Source organism: Sander vitreus, chromosome 6 (genome assembly GCF_031162955.1).
Source record: "Sander vitreus isolate 19-12246 chromosome 6, sanVit1, whole genome shotgun sequence".
In the NCBI taxonomy this organism is placed as follows: domain Eukaryota; kingdom Metazoa; phylum Chordata; class Actinopteri; order Perciformes; family Percidae; genus Sander; species Sander vitreus.
The window spans coordinates 25,012,581-25,038,388 of record NC_135860.1 but is presented as its reverse complement, the minus strand read 5'-3'; the positions used below and the strand labels follow the sequence as shown (position 1 = coordinate 25,038,388).

The 25,808-nt window shown below is 41.4% G+C and overlaps 1 protein-coding gene across 1 annotated transcript; it reads left to right on the top strand.

Annotated features, from left to right (window-relative positions):
* The first annotated feature begins 620 nt into the window (after positions 1 to 620).
* Positions 621 to 25,496, top strand: macf1b (microtubule actin crosslinking factor 1b). The gene is made up of 39 exons (XM_078251927.1): positions 621 to 839; positions 3,777 to 4,513; positions 4,729 to 4,785; positions 4,902 to 5,072; positions 5,584 to 5,750; positions 5,860 to 6,019; positions 6,128 to 6,212; positions 6,639 to 6,883; positions 8,922 to 9,041; positions 9,173 to 9,280; positions 9,403 to 9,621; positions 9,999 to 10,202; positions 10,303 to 10,534; positions 10,675 to 10,901; positions 10,996 to 11,118; positions 11,214 to 11,315; positions 11,749 to 11,850; positions 13,045 to 13,209; positions 13,352 to 13,507; positions 14,013 to 14,210; positions 15,057 to 15,185; positions 15,311 to 15,481; positions 15,573 to 15,728; positions 15,844 to 16,050; positions 16,193 to 16,312; positions 16,395 to 16,564; positions 16,661 to 16,820; positions 18,223 to 18,417; positions 18,682 to 18,807; positions 19,142 to 19,285; positions 20,127 to 20,315; positions 21,025 to 21,139; positions 21,291 to 21,457; positions 21,817 to 21,979; positions 22,828 to 22,982; positions 23,081 to 23,155; positions 23,358 to 23,475; positions 24,902 to 25,047; positions 25,482 to 25,496. Exons 2-39 carry the CDS (start codon positions 3,857 to 3,859, stop codon positions 25,494 to 25,496), a joined length of 6,219 nt encoding a protein of 2,072 aa, XP_078108053.1. The 5' UTR covers positions 621 to 839; positions 3,777 to 3,856.
* The last annotated feature ends 312 nt before the right edge of the window (positions 25,497 to 25,808 follow it).

The following is a 25,808-nucleotide window of genomic DNA, read 5'->3' as shown; positions in this document are numbered from 1 at the left end:
TCCAGAGAGGGAATGGACAGAGGCAGCTGTCACTTAACATGTGAATGTTCCGAGGGCGGCCCAGGGGTCTTTAGAAAACTCTCCTTTTTTTGCCCCCCACCCATTCCATTTTTCAAGCAGAAACAGCATGGAGTTTCTGAGCCACAGTCAGACCCAGAGGAGGGGCTTTGTTGGATGAGAAGGGGGAGAGAGTGAGAGAAAAAGCCTGGAGAAGGTAAAGGGGGCACTTTGCCGCCTCGCTGCCTGGTACAGGAGCAACCTGAGCAGCAGCAGCGCTGGTGAGAATGCCACCACCTTCCTGTTAAATAGAACCGGCTCAATCTGACCTCAATGTGAAAACTGCACTTGGCTGGGAACTGTGGGAGTTCAACTGAGCCGTTGGAATACATTGTCTCCATCTGGGCGCACTATCCCATCGGCTGCGTTAACAAGGAAGGAATTCCTCTATCACAGCTCCCACAACAAAGAAGAAAGGGAGAGGAGCAGAGCTGGTGGGAGGAGAAGTGAAGTAAGGGGAGGGGAGGGGTGCACTGCGAGGGGAGAGGAGGACATTGTTTGCCTGTGTCTGTGGGCAACGGAAAAGCATGAGTTATCAGGGTATGTGTGAGTGTGTTTAGAAAGTGTGTTTGTATGTGTAAATGAGTGTACTGGATTGAGGTTTGTGGACGGAGTATGCATGTGTATGTGTGGGGTGTTCATGTCTGGGATGTTGGAGCCGGGAGGCCATTCAAAGGATGCTCAAACAAAGCTGGATTTTTTTTTCTCTCTCCTTTTTGAATGGTGATTGAGGACTGGCTGGATTCCTTTACTCAGGCTGTTTGGCTCAACTGTGCTTCAGGGTAAGTGTGGTTAACGTAAGCTTCAAACCGCCAAAACTGCCAGTGACCCAGGATTGGCTCACAGAGAGTTTGGTTTTGGACTTTCTTATTGAGGGAGCCATGTGACATTACATTAGTTGTGACTGCAGGGTTTTCTTCACTTATTCTAACCAAAATGTGGCAGGCAATTAAATATCCCAGTAGAGACAACATCAGTGTGAATGGATCATTCTGATGTAAGTATATTGTATTCAGTTCAACAGTTTGTTCTTTGGAAACTGGCTTTCTTAGCTGGCTGGATTTCATGAAAGGATGCAGATTACTGATCAACATTTTAACATATCTCAGTCGGCATGGCCATTTTCAATAACTATTCATTTTGCCAAAGCCATGCTGACATTAGATTATATACAGTAGCTTTGTGTTGCATGTTTAGAGGGCTGTCTTTGAGATAAGCATGTGACCTTGTACAATATCCACCTTAAAATGTTATGAGTCTCATGGGTGAATGCACAGCTGCCATCCTTGATTAGGGACCACTACCATGATTACTACTCCAGGACCACCCTTAACAGAGGCAGACACATAGCAGACACACAATATTATAGGGCTCTGCTGTTGTGATTGATGATCATTGCTCTGCTACTAATTACAAATACACCCATACAATGCTTCTTGTATCATGTAAATGAAACAATCGATGCAATACAAACAAAAATCTGATGTTTTTTATATACTATTTTTATATGTTAGGTGATGCTTTCAATACATGCACATACGCATCTCCCATATTGAGATTTAGATAAGAATTAGACATGAAATGTAAAACTGATGCATCTGAAAACGATAATATTAGGATTTTTTTCTTTCATATTTCGTTTGCATTTCGAAGCCTCTATACTATGTTTGTAATCAAATTCATCAGGAAATTGACTGCGGTCATGTATCATAAGTCACTGTTGAGAGCAAAGAAAGGGCTGTCTGAATTAAGGGCCATTTCAAAATAGGTTAAGTAATGGGATGGGCAGGTCATCTGCAATATGAGTTAAATGGTGGAGTGGTTCTCTGGTTCCCTGGTTCTCATTCTAGTATCATAATGCTAGAAAGTGAAGTGCATATCAGATACTGGCTTAAGGCATTTTGAGAGTGTTTCTCTGGTTTGCTATGATTATAGAATAATGTAGATCATGGTATTATTACAGTATATTATTATATGTGACAGCTACAAAATGATTAAAATGCCTTTTATAAAAAGTATGTTGTATATCAGCGAGTTGCCCAGTCTAGTAGACATAGAAAAACAATATATTTGCATATTTATGTTTATAACATATCCCTGGTAGTCATTTATATGCACTCTAATGAGACTACTCAGCATATCCTCACATACGTTGCTACAAGATCACTGTACAGGCAACTGTGTAATTTAGCAAACAACCACACATGCGCTGCAGTAACCAGACACGGCACACCCTCTCTCTTGAATTGTTAACCCATATGAACACGGCCACAGACACTCTCTCTGCCCTCCTCAGGAGACCGCTGGGCAGTGATCTGAGCTAACTGGGTAATCATTGATCTTGAGGCTGGGGCTTTGTCTGGGCACTACTCTCTGATCCGACTGTGTTGTCCCCTGTGGATCCACTGACTGCATCATCTGCTCTGCAGAGACATACATGATGTAGGTAATTACTAGACTAATGCACATGGAGTCATCATATCCAACTAGGTCATTTTTAAGATTCTCATTTAGTTAAAAGCCGTGATGTATCTTTATTATAATAAGATTCATGTTTAGGAGATGCACAAATGAGATTTGATTCAAACATGGGGTGGATCTTGACAGTAGCACAATGCAAAGTTCTACTTAGCGGCCGACTGTCTTTGTGTATATCCTCCTGCAAAGATAAGAGAGCTGCATATTTAGCATCATTCTGTTTGCCTACTGTACCCATACAACATCCCAATTTCCCCTTTGTTGACCCATATTGGCCCCCCCCCACAGATCTTTAGCATGACCTGAGGTGACCTGTGTAATTCTGAATGGAGCAGTCCAACCCCGCCTCAGAAGGAGGACCCGGCCTCGACAGGAACCCTCCCTGTGATCTCCTGATGGGCTCACCTCAGCTCCTCTAGACCAAGATAATTGCATTCACCTTTAACCCTTCTGTCAAAACAATGAAGGCACTGAGCTGAGGGGGCTGACACCGTTTGAAATTGTCACTGCCAATGAGTCTTTTCAGTAATCTACTAATTTTGGTCAAACAATATGTTGATGACATCATGGTTGGATTCAAAAGCGTAATTTAGTGATGTAGTAGTGAGAGGAAAGCCCTGTATCCTATAAGATCTACTTGGTAATCATTATGAAATAGCATTTATTTGAGCTTTTCTCCATACAAACACCATCAGTTTATACTGCACACTAAGGTATACTGTTGATTGCTGCTGTTTTCCTAACTACCCCCCACTGCCCCCATGCCCTGAGAAATGAGGCGATGTATGCCTTTTTATGGCTGTCATATTTGATCAGATCCTTAACGGGTTTCCCAGGGCTGGTCCAGGCCGAGTTAGAGAAAGAGCTGGCTGTTTGCCACTGGTTCAGTGTGCCAGGCTCAACAGTGGGATCCTCGACAAGCCTGTCACATTGATTTCTAAGCCCAGAATATTTCAGTTGGTGATGTGAAATAGATGGGGAGCGTGTGTGTATGTGGTCTAAAGGAAGACAAAGGGATAGGGAATATCCAGGCCAAGTATCTCTGCTGTAGTTCCCGCTGGTGTTTCAGTGCCAAGAAAAGGGCAACATCACACAAACACTTAGCAAATAAAGGATGTGAGAGACGATGCAAGCAATACTTAAAAAAAAAAAAGAAGATCAGTGGTATAATTTTATGTTGTTTTACACTATGAACACTTTTTCACTGCATGATGACCCAGAGCCCCCTTGTCTTATTTTAGGTAGCTGAAGGATCTTCCGCATGCATGGCCGAGGGGCCTTACCTCACCTATTACCTCACTAGCCTTGGGGCTGAAGGATTATGGGTAACCTCATCAGCCGGCCCAGCTGCCTGGGCCAGAAGTCCAAGCATGTAAGGTCAGATGAGGACTTCCTGAAGGAGTGCTACCAACGACGAAGAGAGTGGCAGCCCCCGGAGCAACATGGGGAGGCCAAACCAGAAGTTGCTGTCCACAACAAAGCAAGCGAGGATGCAAACAAGGAAGGAGAGGTGGAGAGAGACAAGGAGGCACAGGAAAATGATCATAAGAGGGAGGAAGGAGCTTATACTCCCATTTCAGACAAACCCCTCCGCAGCTCTCCTGCATCCACAATCAGGAGCACCAGTACTCTGGATAATGCCTGGCACAACAGTCCTTCCCCGATAAAAACATCCCGAAATGGGACACTAACAAGGAGAACAGTGCCTCCAGAGTTTACCAGATCCCCCTTGGCTCACCCGGACATGAGCGCAGCAGAGAGGAGGGCCAGCTTCCATAGGAGAGACTCCAGAGAAGGAAGCCCCTGGTCCTGGAAGACTCTGGGATCACGTGAGGTTACAGAGGTGACGGAGGTGACGGAAACAACCGTAACCGAAATTGTGGAAGTGACAGAGTATCCGTCTGGAGATAAAGGAGGGGACCCCGTAGTCACCAGAACTGTTAGAATCCTGAATGGTGTCGCCGAGGAACTCGCTGAGGTTGATAAAAACACCAACTTTCAAACACGACAAATCTCACTTGTCCTCCATTTCATCCTTTCCTCTTCTCATCTGAACTTAAAATGATTTATTAGTAACTATTCCCATCTAGACTCTCTTTAGAAGTTTGTCTTTCTTGTCTCTATAACATCGTGGTGGGTCTTTTTAAAACAGTGACTTTATGAAACAACATGTCGACTGTCTTTAATTTGCAGCTCCAAAGTGATGGACACTCAAGCTCAGACCAGGATTCCAGCCTGGATAGATGGAGGGTACCTTTAACGTTTTTCTCCTTGTGTTGCAGTAAAACTTGTCATGTTTCACCTCTGCTGACAGAATTTTCATTCATTCATACTTCAGCTAATACTTTGTCATGGTCTTTCTCAAGGGAACAAGATCTGCCTTGGCACTGAGGGATGTGTCTACAGATTCTGAGACATTTCTCCAAAACCTGGAAGCTTTGCTCACATGGGTCAGTGAGATAGAGGAGCTCACAGCCAATCAGAAACCCCCATCCTCAGAGGTCAAAGTAGTGAAAGCACAGCTCCAAGAACAAAAGGTCTGTTATCACCAATATCACCATATTTGTTGTTCCAAAAAAACACATTTGGAGTACTTTAGTAGTGGGATTACACCTGAAAGATTTACCTATAGTGCTGAGGTCATGGAAATGCTCAAATGCTTCCTTTATAACCTACATTCTGTGCTATTCAGTGCTGAATGGGTGGCATTCATAGCCACAATGAGCTTCAGTAAGTCTTTGTGAATATTTCCTGGGGCAGGGAAGTCTCTCACCTTTCAGCTGTAATCACACCCATTGTGAGCTCTTTGGATGAGGTGAAACCTGCCTACCTCTTGACAATGTAAGCTTGACACATGAGACAGGGCTTCCTCCACACTGATCCAAAGGCAGAAAAAACAAGAATGGGGCTTTGATAAATATTAATTCTTACTGGAAGCAATGTGATTTCTCTGAAATTAAAACATAAAGGTATTAAATATAAGGTAAACATGTTTTGTAGTAATACAAAAACAGAAACTTTACCTGGGCGTATTCTGTTGTTTTACAGCTCCTGCAGCGCCTCCTAACAGACCGAAGGCGTAGTATGGACTCCTTGTTTTATGAGGGCCCTCGGCTTGTGGAGGCCCACCCAGGACAGGAAGGGGAGCAGGAAAAGGTCAAGCTCTCCACTCTCAAACAGAAGTGGGAGGCCTTACAGCTGGGGGCAGAGCAAAGGTCAGCTACCTTTACTGGCAATGCCACATGTACATTTGGCAAAGGTTACTGCATAATACAATTTTTACTCACCGATGGTAACAATCAGCGGGCATTTTGTTGTTGGTAGGAGAGGGAGTCTGGAGCTCATTCTGCCCAGGGCCCAGCTATTCCAGGAAGGAGTAGACAGCTTGCAGCAGTGGCTCATATCTGTGGAACAGACCCTAGCTGAACTACGGAATGCAGAGAGAGTGATGCTGCATCTCTCAGAGGCTACAGATAGGGCCAAGGTTGGAATTCTACCATGTATGGTTCAACGGCATATACAGTATAGTAAATGTGCATTACGCAGTTTGAGTCGAGAATTATAACTTTGACATGTTTTCACTTTCTTTTAGGCCGTTGTTGAAGAGATTCAAGTCAAAACAGCTGAGCTAGGGAAAATACAAAAGTCAGGACATGATCTGATGGAAGCAATTTCAGGTAGTGTTTTCTACATATAGTAAGATAAAAACGTATAGGCATTGTATGGTCATTGAGGTTGGATCAATATTAGTTTTAAATATCAATACAAATATTTTGTTCTAAAACTGCCAGTAGCATTAGCAAATCATTTCCCTGTAAATGTTTAAATCTAATGGTAATAATATGAATACATACTCCTGCATTTGGTTTTTGTGTGGAATCTGATTAAAATGTCAAAACAGTAGGCTATAATTAATCCAGATCAATTTCCAATAGATATAGTGAATCAATTCTGTTGATCAATACTACAATATATATGTCAGTTAATAAAAAGCTCATTCTATCAATCTTTAAAAAAAAAAAAATGTCTTAAAATCAATGTCTGCAAAAATATATTTACTTACCCTATGACTGCTGATATTTGTGATTTGTCCTCGGTTTCAGAGGATGAATCTCAGCTGGTGCAGGAGAAGATAGATGCTCTTCGTATCCGTTGCTCTGTGCTGAGTCTAAGCAGTCTGGACGTGCTGCAGAGGCTGGAGCAGGCCCTGGAGGCCTCCAGTCGCTGCACCTCCAGCCAGGAGGACCTCCATTTGTGGCTGGGCCGCATCGAGAGGGAGCTCCTGGGGGCAGCAGGAGCGCAGACACATGCTGGAGATGCAGTACTATGTGCAGCTGAGAGACAGAGGGTAATGTTCCCACCATAGACTGTTAATATTAATGGAAAAAGCATCTGGGTCGATGAAGTGCTGCAAATGCGGAAGTGCCTTAAACCTGCATTCTATCTGAATTGCAGCAGGGGGCGAGACGTGCGGTTGCAAAAGGAGGTTGGTTTCTGTAGAAGTCTATGAGAAAGTGATCCACTTCTCACTTGATTCATTACCTCAGTAAACATTTCCATAATGAGTTTATGGTCTCAATCGCTAGTTTTAAGTCTTCTGCAATACAGAATGATGTTCATTTTTTGAATTATGGTCTCGTTGATTTTAAAATCGACGATAAAGCAGGTGGTGTTTTAGGGCGTGGCTATGATGTGATTGACAGTTCGCGGCCTGTTTTATATGTAATATAACTATGGGACAAAGATATATTTAAAACCTAGCGAAGCTAAATCTTACCTTGAATTATGTAGGATAGCTTTCAGCAGCAGTTGCATCCAGATTGCCAGTGAAAGTGTGTAACGTAGAGTGTAAGCAGCGTTGCTAACTCTCAGCTAACATCACAGTCAGATACCGCCCAACAGTCTATGGCTCCTCCCTCACTCCTCCCTCTCGTCTAAAATCGTCACATCCGCAACCAGGATGGCTGCGCCCGTAACAGCAATCTCGATGACTCATAGCAGATCTCCACAAACCAATGGGTGACGTCACATATGCTCTGCCCATTAATATTTACAGTCAGTGGTTCCCACTCAATCCTATAATGAACCGGTCAATGCTTTAGCAGTATTGCTAACTTTTGTAGATGTCACTAGATTATTTCAAGCCAAATGTTCTCACAACTTTTTGATTCATCATAGAAGTAAAAATGTGTTACAAATAAATTGTTGTCTAGCCCTAACCCTAACCCTAAGTAGCAAGAAACTGAAATCTAAGCAGCTAACGTTAAATGGAATTCAACCATCATTTCTTATTTACACCTGTGCTTGTCCCACTATTACAAGTCAATGTCTTTTGTAAAAAGGCCTATTAGCAATAATGTTATTTTGAAGTTACTATCATCTGGCTTCATTTCTGGATAGCACACACTTTGTGAAAGCTAACATTAAGTTTCAATATCAGTTCTAAAAAGTAGCTTGCTAGCTTCCAAAGTGTGTTTTTTTCACTAGAATAAACTCGTTTGCTTTGGTAGCTAGCTAGCTACCAGTTAAACTTAGCAAAGAAACTCGAGATATGTTTACAATAATTCAGCAAAGCCTTTGCTTTGGTAAATAAAATGATTGCTAAATGCTAGGATAGCTAATGTTAATGTTAGGTACCTAGCTTGCTATGAAAAGTTAAATTTAAGTGAACTCTGCTGACTACTGAAGCTAGCAAGTACTTTTTTTTCCAGAGTAAGAGATACATTTCTTATTATCAGACAAGGAATTACAATGTTACTGAATTGATTAGTTACACCTGTGCTTTTCCTGCTTTGATAAGTCAGATTGTCTGAAAAAGGTCTTATACCAGGTGAATGCTTCATAGAATAACTTTCAAGCTATTACTTATTTGGTTACAATTGTATTATTTTTTTGTACATTTCCAAGCATTGTTTTCTGCTTATATCTTGATATTTCTATATACTTGGCTCATAATATTTATATTTGTATCTTAAATATTTTTGTCTTAAAAACATTTTAATGTAATTCTTCAATTCTTTTGATATGGCCTGTTTCACTTTTTGTATTCTCTACATACTTTCATGAATTTGTTGTTGTGTATATGTTTAATTGCTGTTTTTATACACACTTATACTTAAGTTTATATTTAAGTTCTATAAGTTCATTTATTCATTAATATTCAAGAACTGTCTTAAACCTGAAATATATTGTTTGCTTTAAGTTTTATTTATTTATTTATATTTATCTATAACCCAGAATGATACTACTGCCGGTATGTGCTGCCAAGTGGTGTTAGATTTCAGAATAATGTTGTCATGTTTCAGTTCTAATATTGTATATGATTGTGTTATACATTATATGTTACAGTAATAATGCTATGCTAACAAACAATATATTCTCATCAGCTGGAACAGGCAGTGGTGAAAGAAATGGCTTGGTTCAGAGACACAGCGCTGAGTCTTGAAAAGCTGAAAACCATTCATCTGGATCCAAAACTCATAGCAGAACAACTCTATGAACAGAAGGTCGGGGCATATATTTCCCACTTTGAATTAAAGAAAACAATTACATGTTTGTGTTATCTGTAATTTCTAAGGTGTGCAGATTTAAAGTTTGAAAAATTGGTAAGTGAATTTAATTATTATCTCCTGAATAGATTTTGGCAGTGGAGATTCTCCAACACAGGTTCAACATTGAGAAGATGGTGAAGATCGCTGAAATCTTGCTGACATACAGTGATGAAGGAGAAACAGTCGATTTGCAGGTATTCGACACACTTCATTTCACTCGACAAATTTACTGATAATGTAAACAAATGTACTTTCAAGGTGTTCAAGGTGTGGCATATTTTACATGTATTTATTTTACTGTCACCTCTCTGTGCAGACCCCACTGGAGGCCTTACAGGAACAATGCAACACCACCTCTGCCACCAATTCCCATGTGGTCTTGCAGCTTGAGCACGCTCAGTCGCTTCTTCTCCAGTTCTCAGAGGGCCTCGCTGAGGTTTCGCCCTGGCTTGAAGAAACTCAAACCCTAATTGGCCAGCTCTCCCTCAGCACAATTAGCTATGAGGCATTTCGGGAACAACAGGACCTCTTACAGGTAGAAGAAACCTGCCTCTCTACATTAGAGTGCCAGCTTTTCTTTTTCTTTTTTTCATTCCTTTTTTCTGTCCAGTTCAACAAAGACATCCTTTAATACTTCACAGTCGGACACTATTTTCCTTTAGGTGAATGAGCTGTTCTGTTCCAGTACAGTTCATTAATGTTATCTACCTCCTGACAGGGTTACTTTTCTACCTGTGCACTATAATGGTATTACAGTTTTGTCAAGTATGCCATGAAAAATGATTTTCATGGCTTTTTTTCAAACTTCCTCTACCCATTGTAGGGATTAAACTCAAATTAGGTTCTTTCTGAAAATAAATTCTGCTCTCTACATTGTTACTAAACCTTTATTTGCATCTTTCTTTTACCAAGGGTCTGAGGGAGTCTATAGCGGAACACAGACCCTTGATTGCACGCTTATGCTCTCTGGCAAAACGCTTGTCAGAACTGAACCCCATTCAGGGGGATGAGTTCTGTCGAAAGGCTTCAGAGACCGAGGAGCAGCATAGAGCCATCAGAGACCGGGTCAGAGAGACTGCTAATCTACTCGAGGAGTCATTGCCTCGATTCACTCAGGTAAGAATGTTTGGATAACACAGGACATTCTATAAATAGCCCTACACTTTGCAATGTATCGCAAATTCACACAACTTCATATATTTTCTTGTGTCTATAGCTGAACGAGAGGATGATCCTTATCAGAGAGAGTCTTGACCGCCTGCACAGTCGATTACAGACCCCCACCTCTCTTCAAGGCCTCACCCCAAGAATCCAGGAGCAGCTGCAGGACAACAAGCACACCCTGGCCGAGCTATCCAAGTTGATGCTGGGCCTTAGCAGTGTCAAAACACAGGCAGATGAACTGTTGGCTAACACGCAGGCAGCTGGCGATGGATCTGTCGGCACAGGTTAAACAGAGAAATTATATTATTTGCATACGCTACAGATATGATACTGTCCTAGTACATGCAGGGCTACAAGTAAAATTGCTACTGTGGGAAAATGATTAATTCTAAGCAATATCCCTGTTATATCCATTTGATTTTAGCAATCCAGGAGCGAGTGTCCGGTCTGTCCCAGCTGTGGGATGAGACACATATTCAGGCCCAGGAGAGGGAAAGCTGGCTGCTCAAACTGTTGGATCTTGCCTTGAAGTTCTGGAGCGATGTCAGCGATGTCACGGCTGCTCTCAATGATGCTCAGCAGGCAGTTTTGGATCTCAATGCTAGTCGGACAGATTCCGAAACAATCCGCCAGAGCCTTGAAACCATGCAGGTTTGTCTGGAAGCTCTTTAAGGAATCATGTATAAGAATCCACAATGTTATAAAAAAGACACCGTGTAACCTTTTCCATCCTTTCAACTTATAGACTCTCAGGGAGGATATTGATAGTTTACAGGGAGATCTGGACACGCTTGGCGTTTTGGGAATGGATCTGATGTCAGCATGTGGCGATACAGACAAACCAGATGTCACAAAGAGCCTGGATGAAGTATGAAATACATTTAATCATTTCACATGAAATCATTTTTTACTTATGATGTTGTGTTACCAAACTAAAAACCTTGTCTGTTTGGTGTCTTGAAGCTTTATTGCACGTGGAACAACTTGAGTAAACTGTGGAGCGAATGTCACAAAAAGTTGGAGGAGTCCTTGCAGTTGGCACTACATTATCAAGACACTATGCAGGTGGGTTTCCATATACTAACAAATCTTCCATGCTCAGTATCAGTATATAGTCATATTAAAAAGGATACTTTGGCCACCCCTGCCTGACTTAAGCAGTGCAATGGCACCCTTCCAAAGACAAAGCTAGTATTTTATTCTGTTACAATAGCAAAGTCTAGACTACTCCCTGTAGCTTTACTTTTGAGTGACTGACACATTGTGTGGTCCTCTGCCAAAGGCAGTGTAATGGTGCAAACTGTGTGAGACAGTATCTAAAGAAAACTATCTGAAATGTATCCAGCTGAATATACCAACAGGGTTACGCGTTTGACAGTTGGGAGACATTTCTTTGCTGTTAAAATCACACAATTCAGCAAGAATTCAGGACTGAGTGTTTGTACAGTATATCATTCATTGTGCTTTAATGCCCACTCTGTTATTTTTCTGCTAATAGGGTCTTTTCGAGTGGTTGAAGTCAGCTGAGCTGAGGTCTACTGAAGAGTTCATAGTAGGAACTGACCTGGAATCCGTTAAAGAGCAGCTACGTGATCTCAAGGTGAGTTTATATGCTGAATAACATGCATACAAAGTTTTTCTCAATATGTTTCTTGGTCTCATATTATACAGAGACTGTGCTTTTGGCTATATGTGTTTTATTATAACTGAAAACATATCAGTCATGTAAGTAAGTAAGTAAGTAAAATTAAGTTAGTAAATTAGTAAAAAATATTTTTATAGCACATTTAAAAACAGCTCGCACTGACCAAAGTGCCTTACATAGTGCATTAACCACAGAATAATACAATAAAATAAAATAAATACACTTACAGATCAGTGATTTAAGCTAAGACGATATCAAGAGACAAACACTTAATTACAGACATAACAGGGTAGGACAATTAAAACACAGGGAAAGCCAATGTAATAGGTGAGTTTTGAGCCTGGTTTTGAATATTCTAATTGAAGGGGCATTTCTGATGTCAGGTGACAGTTGGTTCCACAGCTGAGGGCCAGCAACAGAAAAGGCTCTGTCACCTTTTAGCTTAAGCCGGGACCGTGGGACATGGAGGAGACCTTGACTGGAGGATCTGAGGGACCTGGGGGCTACATGGGAATGAATGATACCAGCTATGTAGCTGGGTGCCAGGGCGTGAAGAGCTTTAAAAACCATCAGCAGTATTTTAAATTGTATCCTAGACTGGACTGGAAGCCAGTGCAAGGAAGCTAGGGCAGGTGTAATGTGTTCACGCTTTTTTGTGTTCGTGAGCAGCCTAGCCGCTGCATTTTGAACCTGCCCTTGTGTGTGTACTATTGTAACCTGAAGTTACAATAGTCTAGGCGGGAGGTTATGAAGGCATGGATGACTTTTTTTCATTGTATGACAGAACAGACTTGAGTTTGGAAATTATTAATTGATAAAAACTGGTCTTTACAACAGATGATATTTGTTTGTCCAGGTTAAGATGGGAGTCCAAAATAACACCCAGGTTACGTGCATGGGATTTAACATAGGGGCCGAGGGCACCACGATTGGCAGGGATGGAATTTTTGGATTTTGAAGGGCCAAAGACAATAACTTCAGTTTTGTTATCATTTAACTGAAGGAAATTGTTAGCCATCCAAATTTTAATTTCTTTCAAACAGTCTAAAAGAGGCTGCATGGAGTTGCTGGATTTAAGTGGGATGTACAGTTGGGAGTCATGACAGCTAATATCCAAACATAATGTTATTTCTTTATCCTTTCCCTCAGGAATTTAAGCGAGAACTTTACCAGAAGAAAATTGAGATTGAAAGCCTGAACCATCGCTTTGTGTGCCGGCTGTCTCCAGGCTCGGAGCGCCCAGGCTCCGTCTCACCGCTGTGTGACTTCAGACAGCGCTGGGACAGCTTGGAGTCCGAGACTGTCAGCAGACAGGTGAGAATATGCAGGCAGATATTATGTATTATATGTATTATTGTGCAACAACAGACAGCTACTCCAGTATAAAATACATTTAGCTGGAAGACTGTATAACGTAAAACTCTATATTTTACTTTGTTTCCTGTGGTGACATCAGCATCAGCTGGAGTGTGCTCTGCTGGGTCTGGGTCAGTTCCAAAACACGCTGGACGAGCTGCACACATGGCTTTCCTGGACTGCTAAGCAACTGCAGGGCAGCCGGCCAATCAGCATCGACCTGCAGGCCTGTGAAATAGAGCTGGCCAAACACAAGGTTGGTGGTGGCCTGAATACAATTTGATGTACTGAGTGTAATCGAGCTTCTTCAGACTTTGAAGGTCTCAGAAAACAGCGTGCAACTCTTAACTTTCTCACAGAGCTGTGGCCAGGTTGACTCAGTGGGTAGAGCAGGCAGACGTATACCTGTGACGATTTCCTGCATGTCTTCCCCCTCTCTCTCACCTAGCTGTCCTATCAAATAAAGGAAAAGCCCAAAAAACTTTCTCACAGAGCTGTGGACTTATCTACTAGATAAAACTTAGCCTTGAATGACTAACACACTTCTGACTCCTGGCAGTGTTCACCATGGTGTTTACCAGTGCCTCACATATTATTTCTGCTAATTCATATCAACACTGCATCTTTATCAACACTGCTAGGAACGTACGTATGTCTTTGTCTGAACTGCCGGACACAACTCAGACCAGAAAACACTCCTAACACCTCCAAGCAATACATTTGAATTATACTCTTCCTCTTATGTTTCTTTCTCCTACAAGGTCTTGCGTAATGATGTCATGTCCCATGTTCGCACAATGGAGTCCCTGAACCAGGCAGGCAGGGGGCTGCTGGAGGTTGGGTCCGGGGACAGCCCGCATGGTCTGCAGTCTCGGCTGGAGCAACTCAATGACAGCTGGGAGTTTGTCCGCTGTGAGACTGAACGCAGGCAGCTGGAGTTAGAGAACAGACTGAGTCAGGTGAAGAGAGAAAAACAGATCCGTTGTTTTGTTACAGTTGCAACAAAAGTCACAAAGTAGTATAGAAAGATTGTTAACTATATATATTAAAAAAGAATATGGACTGGGCAATATATTGATATTATATCGATATTGTGATATGAGACTAGATATCGTCTTAGATTTTGGATATCGTTCTATCATAAGTGTTGTCTTTTCCTGGTTTTAAAGGCTGCATTACAATAAAGTGATGTAATTTTCTGAACTTACCAGACTGTTATAGCTGTTCTATTATTTGCTTTTACCCACTTAGTCATTATATCCACATTATTGATTATTTTTCAAAAATCTCATTGTGTAAATTATTTTGTGAAAACACCAAGTCAACCCTACAATATTGTCACAATAATAATATCGGGGTATTAGGCCAAAAATATCCTGATATTTTCTCCATGTCGCCCAGCCCTAATATAATAATATAACATAATATTTTTTTTCTCAGCTGTACTGCATTTTATGTTTAATTATCAGTTAATCATGGCGCCCTCTTGTGGTGATTGTAGGTTTACATTAAAATGTGTAGCGGCGAGTCCAAATTGAAACTGGTTGCTTTTATTGTGATAACGGAAGGCAACGTTTAAAATGAAATAATTGAAACCATATCTACAAATGAAACTGCATTGTAATAACCAAATATTATTTGTAAGTTGGCAGTCATTGTTCCACTTATAAAATACAATACAAAGGTTGATGGCAATTGATGTTACATACAGTAATAAAATGAGGTGCCATAAATAAGGTTGCAGTGAAGTGACAGCCACATCACCATAGGAGACGTTTCATTCGTTCTGTTGTTTTTTACTGCAGGTACAAGATGTTACGATGGAGATTCAGGATCTCCTGCAGTGGCTGGAGAACACAGACCTGAGACTGTCCTCCTCTAAAACCATGTGGGGTATGCCGGACTCTGCCAGTGAGAGACTCAATACACATTTGGTAAAACGGACCAGACTTTTTACTGTACAAATAAAGACATACACAAGAAATTAAAAATGTGTAAGCCAGTACAAAAAAATGTCTTCCCTAAAAACTGATTGTCTTTCTTCTTTCACCATTAAAAGGAGTTGTGCAATGAGATGGAGTCAAAGCTTCACGCCTTCACGGATGTGAAGAACGCCATCCTCAGGATGCTGGAGAGCAGCGACGTTGTGCAGGGATCGAGCACCGAGCACAGCTTATCTATTCTTGAACAGAAATGGGCGTCTGTTTACAGCAAAGTCCAGGAGCGAAAGGTTATTTAACTCTTCGTGGCTTTGTGTCATCCTGCTGATATATCATTAATGTAGTGCATGATTATATCTGATTGTCATGCTGGTCCCACAGGCGAGGCTTACAGAAGGATTGAGTCTGGCCAAGGAGTTCCACAGTAACGTCCAGGAACTTCTCACTAAGATGAGCAAGTGTGAGGAGTCCATTGGACTTTTTCCTGCTCCCAGCTTTGTTCTGGACAAAGTTTGTATTCAACTGCAGGACCACAGAGTAGGTCTTTCTTTTCTTTTCTTTTTTTACATAATCTGTCTGCTTTCGATCCAGAGTTACATAACACATTTGGAAATATTCATTTTTGCTTCATGAACTACTTTTATTTGTACAGACACTGGTGAATGAGGTGAACGGTTACGGTGAGAAGAAGACCACAGTGGAGAGCATAGCCCGCAGACTAATAGAACTGAGCCGGAAGGAAGACTGTGATGTCATTCATAACCTAATCATGACTGTCCAGGATCGCCACAAAAAGCTACAGCAGCGTGCTTCAGAAAGAGGCAGGGCGCTGGAGGAGGTCAAAAAGACTGCCAAACAGGTATACCACTATATTAACACCAACACTTCTCCGTTTTTCTCAAACTTTACATGTACTTTAAGTGTGACTTGTTCCACTCGGAGGAACTTTTGTATAAATACGTGTCTATCTCTAATGTATGTCTTTATTTCTCACATTTCAGTTTAATGAATCGTGGCGCCTGCTGTTGGACTGGATGACGGAGGTAGAACAGACATTAGACACGCATAAAGAGATTGCTGTGTCCCACGAGGAGATTAAACAGCAACTGACAGAACAGAAGGTGCAGTAGGAATCACGATGAATGGCTGTATGCTGTATGTTTATGAATATATGCCTTCACTGAACTCTGATCTTGTAATTAGGAGTTCCAGAAGCTGCTGAGGTTGAAGAGGCCCATGTATGAAGCTACACTGAAGAGTGGACGCAGCCTTCACGAAAGAGCTCAAACCAGCCCCGATAGACAGCACGTGGAAAATCTACTGGCTGAGCTCAAAGACACATGGGACACCATCAGTGGCAAGTCTATGGAGAGGTATGGAACTGTATTACACATGCAAATTCCTACCAAGTATTTTTTTTAAATCCCAATCTTGTATATGTACCCAATATTGTGGTTTGCTTCTCTCAGACAACACAAGCTGGAGGAAGCACTGCTGTTCTCAGGGAGATTCACCGATGCTCTCCAGGCACTGAATGACTGGCTGTATAGAGCGGAGCCCCAACTGGCTGAGGACGTTCCTGTTGGTGGAGACAAAGACATGGTCAACAACCTGATCGACAAACACAAGGTACAATACCTAGCATGCATTTATATGTGTGGCCTCGATATTTAACAATGTTAAACCAGGGTTTGATGCATAGACTGTGTAAGTGAAGCCAAAACGCCCCCTGGTGGATGGCTGCAGAATAGCTCATAAATCCCACCCTCTCCATGTAAGCGAATGGGACATGGGCCAACTAAAAAATCAAAGTACACGTTAAATAAAAAAAATTCCAAGGATGGTTTCGGTCATTTTAGGTAGCTCCTATCATGCTGATGTTTTTTTTCAAGTGTTCGCTTTTCTGGTTTGGTTTTAATAAGTTATTTAATTCTATAGAAACAGGGTGAAAGGTCATGATTGACAGTTGTGATTGACTCGCAATTGGTCGGGCGGTTAGGCGGGACTGGGTGACTTTGATCACTACTGCGCAGACTCTGGCTTCAAAATTACAAGATGGCGACTCCCGTGTCCGGGATATTTTGGATTCACTTTTGTACAGTGGGAGGAAGTGGAGATGCGTTGTCCAAAGGTATATTTACAAAAGTTGTGTTGTGGGAAAACAAGAATAGTCTTTCTAGCCGGGAAAACCCTGACGAACTTCCGGCAAATTTGAGATTTGCTCTGCAAGTCAGTCTGGCCAAGAGTCCATTCAAGCCCATTTCCAATTTTTCCAAATCGAGGCACCAATCACAACTGTTGAGGCGGGCTTTACACGATGATGATAGCGCAGCGACGGCAAGCAGCTTTTTGTTTACATTAAACATGACAGCCACCGAACGAAGCGCAGCAACCCGTTGATACCGCTGTCGCTGCTACGTCACCCGGATCGTTGGTCTGATTGGTTGAAAGACTACCCAATTGCGCCCGGAGGCATTTGAGCAGCGTCCGTTGGTGACAACCCTTTGGAAATAGGCTGCGAATGAACCTTGCCCAGACCCACTCTCAGTTACAACTGAGAAGGGTCTGGTGTCAACCAGGCTATAGTCTTTCAGCCTCTTTGTCTTCAATAGTGTTCTCTGTGTAGAAAGTGTGTGGTTCGCAGCCGTCAGCGTGCTGCTTCTGTAATTGTCTCCCGCTGGAAACAATCTCCACCTGAATCTCATTTCCACACCTGCTGTCGGCCTGGGCTAAATCAGCCTCACACAAACGTGTCAGTCTGGCCCTGTCCATCAGCTAACCAGGCCCACTTCCCTAAAGACAATAAGCTGATATCTTAACACTATCTACAATAGAAACAGGATTCATGCTAGAGAATTCAAATTTGGGTGTATCTGTAAGTCATTTTAATGCCTTGGGATAACTGCTATACACTATATTATTAATTTGGTAATGATTTATTGATATTAAGTTGCTGTATCTCTGTATGTGTTTCTTCACACTGGTGTTTTGATCGAAATTGCAGTTTCTTAACAAATGTCCTTCCTCGTAGGCCTTCCAAAAGGAGTTAGGGAAGCGAGCTGGATGCATCAGGACCCTGAAGCGCTCTGTGAGGGATCTGACCAGGAGCAGCACAGCTGATGCTCACTGGCTGCAGGAGCAGATGGATGAGCTGGAGGGCCGCTGGGAGGCGGTGTGCAAACTGTCGGTCAGCAAGCAAGACAGACTGGAGGCTGCGCTTCAGCAGGTAGTTCTCACACATAATGAAGGTGAAGGGTAAATGAGCTTTTGTTCTGATTGAAGCTGTAGTTGTGTTTCATCCAGAATTGTGTCTGGCTGGAAAAGTCTAGCTAGAAATCCCCTCGTAGTTTGTTGCAGGTAACTGTGATCATAGACAAAATATATATGATATCAGGAACGGATAGCAGTTGATTGGTTGATATCTGACCATTAATAAAAGGTGAAGGGTCAAACCTACTCTCATCTTAATCTTTGTCTTTGTTCTCGTTAGGCTGAAAAGTTTGATGGCCTTGTCCACTCCTTCATGGAGCGCCTCACTGAGGCAGAGAGGATACTGAAATATGGAGTGATACCAGAGGAGGAGGAAGGCTTGCTTGCTTTCCGCAAACAACACAAGGTCAGTAATAACATGATACTTTATCATTCCCTATAGGAAAAATACATCTTGCTTCAGGGGAGGTCAAAGCTCAGGGTCTGCTACAGAGCAACATGTTGGTGCCGATATTTGCAGACTTTCATGCTTGAACTCATTAAACCAATTGATGGACAGACACTCTAACTCCATTAGTATCACCTTGCGGCCACAAACTGTTTAACACTTATGAGAAGGAAAAATAAAAGAAACCAACGTGTTTTGAAATTAATAAAATGTTATGCTAATGGTTCATCCTACATGGAAATCTGTGTTTTACTGGATAAAACAAATAAATCCTTTTTCTCCCCCTGTAAAGGAATCAATGGGTGCCCTGCAGGCTCAGGTCATGGAGTTACAGAACATCCATTGTCTGGGTGAGGAGATCCTGGCCTCCTGTCACCCAGACTCAATAATCACCCTAAAGTCTTGGATCAGTGTCACCAAGACCCGCTATGAGGAGGTGAGGGCTTTTTCCAAACTAAACTATTAGTTTCTATCAGTTAGAGTCACAAGACAGAGAGTCACGGTTTAAATACCTTTAGCCATGTATAAACTGTGAAACAGTGACATTTCAGATAACTTTATTGTCCATGAGATTTGCATAAAATGGAAAATGGAAATGTCTGTAGCACTGGCAGATAAGACAACACACACTCTAAACAAAAGTACATGCCATACACAACAATACACAACAATTGTGCATCTTAAAATCTTAAAGTGCTCATATTGTGCTTTTTGGCTTTTTCCCTTTCCTTTATTGTGTTATATATCTTTTTTTGTGCACGTTATAGGTTTACAAAGTGAAAAAGCCCAAAGTCCACCCCAAAGGGACTTAACATCTTCCAGAGAAAACATTGTTCACAAACTGCTCCAAAAAGCTCTATTGTAGTCCAGCCTTTACTTCCGTGACGAACACGCATCACTTTGTAACACACGTTATAATGCTCGCCTAGCTGCTAGCATGGCACGCCCTCATACTCTGCTTCTGACTGGCTAGTAGTCCTTACCTAGGTACTGCACATGTGCGACTCCCAACAAAGATGGAATAGAAGTGAGATGCCTCACTTTGTAGCTAAAACAGATAGCTCAACACAGGGTGAAAATACAACTAAAATATGGTGTTTTTTGAAAATTAAACCATGTAAACCTATTCTGATATAACCTCTTAATACAAATATGAACCTGAAAATTAGCATAATATGAGCAATTTAAAGTGACCAAGTGGCAGTCCATCAGAATTCTTGGTCACATTTGACAGCATCTGAATAGAACTACCTCCCCCTCCTTGTTTTCTGAGTCAGGTTCAGACCTGGGCTCAGCAGCAGGGCCAGAAGATCCAGGCCGGCTTGGCAGCACTGGAGGCAGAGAGAGAGGAAGTCCAGAGGCTACTGGACTGGATCTCCTCAGCAGAGGAATCCCTCAACCTCAGAGACCACGAGCCTCCGCTGGAGACCACAGAGCAGAACCAAGAGCTGATAGAGCAGCACACAGTATGATTCTTCTCTGTTCGATGAGCCACCTACTTTACCATCTTACTAGTCTATATATCGACGACGTTTCATTTCAGGGATTGCCCGGGGACACCGGAAATTCTGCCGGATGTCCCTCATTTCGGCCGAATGTCCGTTACCTTCCGCTTTCTTTGTGTTGGCATTTTAAACTCCGGTGGATTTATGAGGACTATGGTTAACTGCTCCTCAGATCTCTGCAGGGTAAATCCAGACAGCTAGCTAGACTATCTGTCCAATCTGAGTTTTCTGTTGCACGACCAAAACAACCTTTGAACGTACACATGTTCCACCAAAACAAGTTCCTTCCTGAGGCTATTTTGCAGCGGCACAGTGGCTTTGTCTGGCGCTTAGCACCACTCAAGACGATTATGATTGGTTTAAAGACATGCCAATAAACCAGAGATTGTGATTGGTTTAATGACATGCCAATAAACCAGAGCACGTTTTTTTCCCATCTCGGAATGCTGTGTGTACTAGCCAGACCCTCCTTTGCAGCGCTGTGGAGGAAGGTCTGGCAATGCGAGACTACCATCTTACTGATATCAATACTTATATATATATATACTATTATACTTATTATAATAGAATCTATACGGCATAACATACTTTACCCTGGTTCCAGAACTTTCAGAGCATTAAGAAGCATCTCTTGCTTGCTTGTGTTATCACTGATCTTTCTTCTTTGCAGATATTCATGGAGGAGCTGAATAAAAAGTTCCCAGAGGTTGAACATGCCACAAAATCCTGCAAACACAAGAGCATTTCGAAACAGCACGTTTCCCCCAGCAAACGGCCACTCACAAGTAAGCCACCATTAAAACAGCATGGTTTACATTCTTTACAAAAAGTCATTATTGTAATATAAGCATTGACAGCTTAAAGACCATCTACCTGCTAATTCAATGAGTTGCCTTAGCTGATTCCTGATTCCCATGTTGCTGTTTCTCCATCTAGAAAGGAGGAGCACTCTGAAGCTGCAGCCTGCTGTACCGGTTCCCCTGGAGCACCTCGACCCCCAGACCCCAGAGCTCAGTCAGCTGGTCAGTCAGTGGCAGAAACTTTGGCTCCTGGCTGTGGCGAGACAAACCCGTCTGGAGCAACAACAGCAAACACTCAAAGAGGTTATTGTACTTTTTAAAATGTCCACATTCCGGGCGCCCAGATAGATCAGTTGGAAGAGCGGGTACTCATATGTAGTTTACACCTCGACGCAGCAGGCCCGTGTTCAACTCCGATCTGTGGCCCTTTACTGCATGTCATTCCTCCTCTCTCTTCCCTTTCGTGTCTTCAGCTGTCATATCACAATAAAGGCCTAAAATGCCCCATAAATAATCTTTAAAATAAAAAAATAAAATGTCCACATTCCTAACCGGTTATGATGCCATTAGAGCTGTGGAAAATTCATTTGTATTCACTTTCTCTAATATTGATGTAATAACCAACATAGATTTTTTTTTGATATTTTTGCATTTCTGGACAGATGGAGGAATTCGCAAACTTTGACTTCAATATTTGGCGAAAGCGTTACATGCTGTGGATTAGTCATCTGAAGTCACGGATCTTAGACGTGTTCCGCAGCATCGACCGGGACCAGGATGGACGCATCAGCCAGAAGGAGTTTGTTGATTATGTCCTCGCCTCCAGTAAGACACCCGTTGTCATCAATCAGTTCACCAATGTATCCTTCATTTTCAGTTACCATGACATTCAAAAGACATCATCTGAAATTACGAATTAGCATGCTGAAACATGAATTCCACCCTATTAACATTATTCAAATGAATACATTTTGAATTAGAACATTTCCATACTGTTTATGACAAAATCTCCATTGTTTCCAGTATTTACTTTTTTTTTTCATAATTCTTATTTATTATTGAACTTTCAAGTCAACAAGTACAGAGTATCATACATTGTATGCTTTATAGATATATGTAGATACATATATTGTTTAAACAATTAACACAATACAGTTGAAATGAATCATACAGAGAAGAAAAAAGAAGCAGGAGAAAAAGGTGTGTGGCAAAGGAAGAGTGGGGGTTGTGTTCCAGTAGATGTTCCATTATGACCTAAAATCAGATCTATGTGGGCTAATAATCTCAATCCATCCTTTCCAACATTATCAAATATATCTATCTTTAGAGCAAAAGTTAGGTTTTCCAGGTGTCAGGGTAGCTCACCTGGTAGAACAAGTGCCCATACATGGAGGTTTACTCCTCAATGCAGCTGCCGCAGGTTCGACTCCGACCTGCAGCCCTTTTCTGCATGTCATTCCCGCTCTTTTTCCCCTTTCATGTCTTCATCTGTCCTACGAAATTAAAGGCCTAAAATGCCCCAAAAATAATTAGTTAATACTTAAAAAGTTAATTTTTTTCATGACAAAAATGTCACTTTTGCCAATATTTACTTTTTAAACATGCTATGCCATATCTATGTATCTATGTAATTAAGGTGCCAGTTTTAAATCCCCTCCACCTCTCTGCTGCAGAATTCCCCACCAACTCCCTGGAGATGAACGCAGTGGCAAACATCTTCGACATGAACAGTGACGGCTTCATTGACTACTATGAGTTTGTGAGTGCCCTCCACCCGAGCAGAGATCCCTACAGGAGAACACTGGATGCAGATCAAATCAACGAAGAGGTGTGAACATTGTGCACACACAAGAAAACTCACAAATGTCATTTGTACGGTTTATTTGTGTTAACACTGTACTTGTTATACTTGTGCGTCCTTTTAAGGTGAGTCGACAGGTATCCCAGTGCAACTGTCCCAAGAGGTTCGAAGTGGAGCAAATAAGTGCCAATAGATACAGGGTGAGTCATTTTTATAGATTGTGATTCAAACATATTAAAGCAGCTATTTCATTTGTTCCTCTGATTTCCAATGGCCCAGACAGGAAGTGATATTACTTTTCCTGGGTGATTGGAAAGAACATGGCCCGCGGAAAATGTGTGAAGATGCTATAGCAACGAGTGATTCAAAAACTACAACTTGCAATATGTATTTTGTCCACAGTTCGGAGATTCCCATCAGTTGCGGATGGTTCGTATCCTGCGTAGCACGTTGATGGTCCGGGTGGGAGGAGGCTGGACCGCTCTAGATGAGTTCCTGGTCAAGAATGACCCGTGCAGAGGTGAGTACACTACTTATCATTCCAATCGTTCCTGCAAACTATATTTTCTTAACAAAACACCTTTTAAAGATGCAGTGACACTTATAAAACTAACTTTCTGTCATATTTGCTGAAACTGACCCTATGTTCCAGTAGAACTACATGAAGCAGGTAATTTAAAAAACCCTGGCTCCTCTGGCACCACCTACAGCCTGTAGTGCGATTTGCAAAAATCCACCGCTCCCTGTTCAGATGCACCAATCAGGGCCGGGGGGTGCCTAACTGCGTGTCAATCACTGCTCAGGCACACGCATTTCATAGCGGTCCGCCCTTCCCCGTGCATGACCTGCAGATAGGTTTCTTCCCCTTCCCCCCTCTTCACACGCACTCTATCATGCACAGCTCTTCCTTGTGGGGGGAGGGGCTTAGGAGACCGTTTTGGGCTTTAGCGGAAAGGGGGGAGGGACTGAGAAGTTGTCGATTTTTTTGGCTAAATCCTACCACAATCCACAATCCTACCTACAGCACCTTTAATGGATACTATTTACTGTAATATGACAAGTCTTCAGCACCTGGTATGACTACAAGTGATACATGCTGCTTAGATCCATGCATACTGTACAGACTGTTATGACCTAACAACATTTAGTGTCAGCTTTTCTTCTAAGGTCAGGTAAACATTCTATATAAAACGAAGGTTCTATCTTTTCTTTGGTGCCATGCTTTCCTACAGTGTAGTTGTAGCTAATGTCAGATATTATTTATGTACTGTACACTTAGCATTTTTCATCATCAAGCATACACGCATCGATAAGAACTGTTCAAACATATCAGCGTTCCACTAAGTATCTGTTTCTGGTAAAGTTTAGATGTTTTAGTAATTTTTTCTGCGACTATTGTCTACCATTTGAATTCGGGGTATAACGATACATCGATCTGGATCGATACATCGATTCAATCATCAACAATCCAAACGTATTAATACAAAATGAAAATATCGATACATATTATCATCTTTAAGATGCATCTTTATTTTTAAATTCCCACTTTATATTTATTCTTTTTATTAAAAAGAGTAGTTTGTGTGTAATGATATTGTCAAATAATATTTAAGTTGCTTTTTGTAAATATATATAAATGTAACTTTACACGTAAATTGTGTTAAATAGGCTTATGAATGGTCTCATACCAGTGGCAGACTTTGTGCTATCAGTAAATATTGTATTGTTGTCCAAAGAATCAATATAATATCGTATTATGATAAAATGTGTGATTTACACCCCTAATTTGAATACAGATATTCTTAACACCAATTTTATATTGGCAATCTTGCTTCAATTGTGTGTGCATGCAGTGTCTGCTGGCTATTATTAGAGGACATACATGCTATACAGTCAAACACGTTTTTACAGTATTCTGTTAAATCCCCCTGCTCTGTCACCAACAGTGAAAGGCCGGACCAACCTGAAGATCAAGGAGAAGTACTTGTCTCCTGCAGGAAGCACTTCCAAGGGTTTGACCGTCAGCAGGTCCAACTCCAGCCTCAGCCTCTACAGCAGTGCCTCGGCCCCCACCAGCCCCATGACACGCAAGGCATGTTATCCTGTCATTTATCTAGGTGCTACGTGTGTTATTTTAATATCAAAATATGACCACACTAGTTTGAGACATTATTAGATAAGATAAGATAAGATAGACTTTATTGATCCCACAATGGATAAATTCACTTGTCAAATACACACAGAAAGAATAAAAATAAGAAATAGAAGAAAAAAATAAGAAGAGAGTCATAACCTTAATATGTGCACTATAAACACTTACAGATCAATATACATATGAATATGAAAAAGGCATATTGTACAGGGCATTATTTACATTTGGGGAGCATATATATATATACTGATATAGAGATGAATATACATATATATGAATATATTGTTTTTACCATCAACACACTTTTCATACATTTCATAAGATTTGCAGGCTTGACTGGCATGTGTGTCTGCTGCATTTGCATTTTTTTGCAGCTGTGTCCTTTTTAGTTAAGTAATTATATTTTTAGTATTTTTATAATGTACTGTTTTTAGTATAAGTATATTTTAGATTTATAGAGTATAAATAGAGTATATAGATTTAAGTATAAATCTGCCTGTTCATGCAGAAGTTTCAACTTAGCTTAACTAGTCAAGATGCAGAATCTGATCCTATATAAAATGAATGTCGGGACACCAGTAACATCCTTTAAACTGAGTTTTCTTGAATTTTCATTTGAGGAACATAAAATCCTACATGTAGCCACTTTCCATGCACACATGATGATATCTTACTCTAATTAGTCTAACATGTCTTGCTTT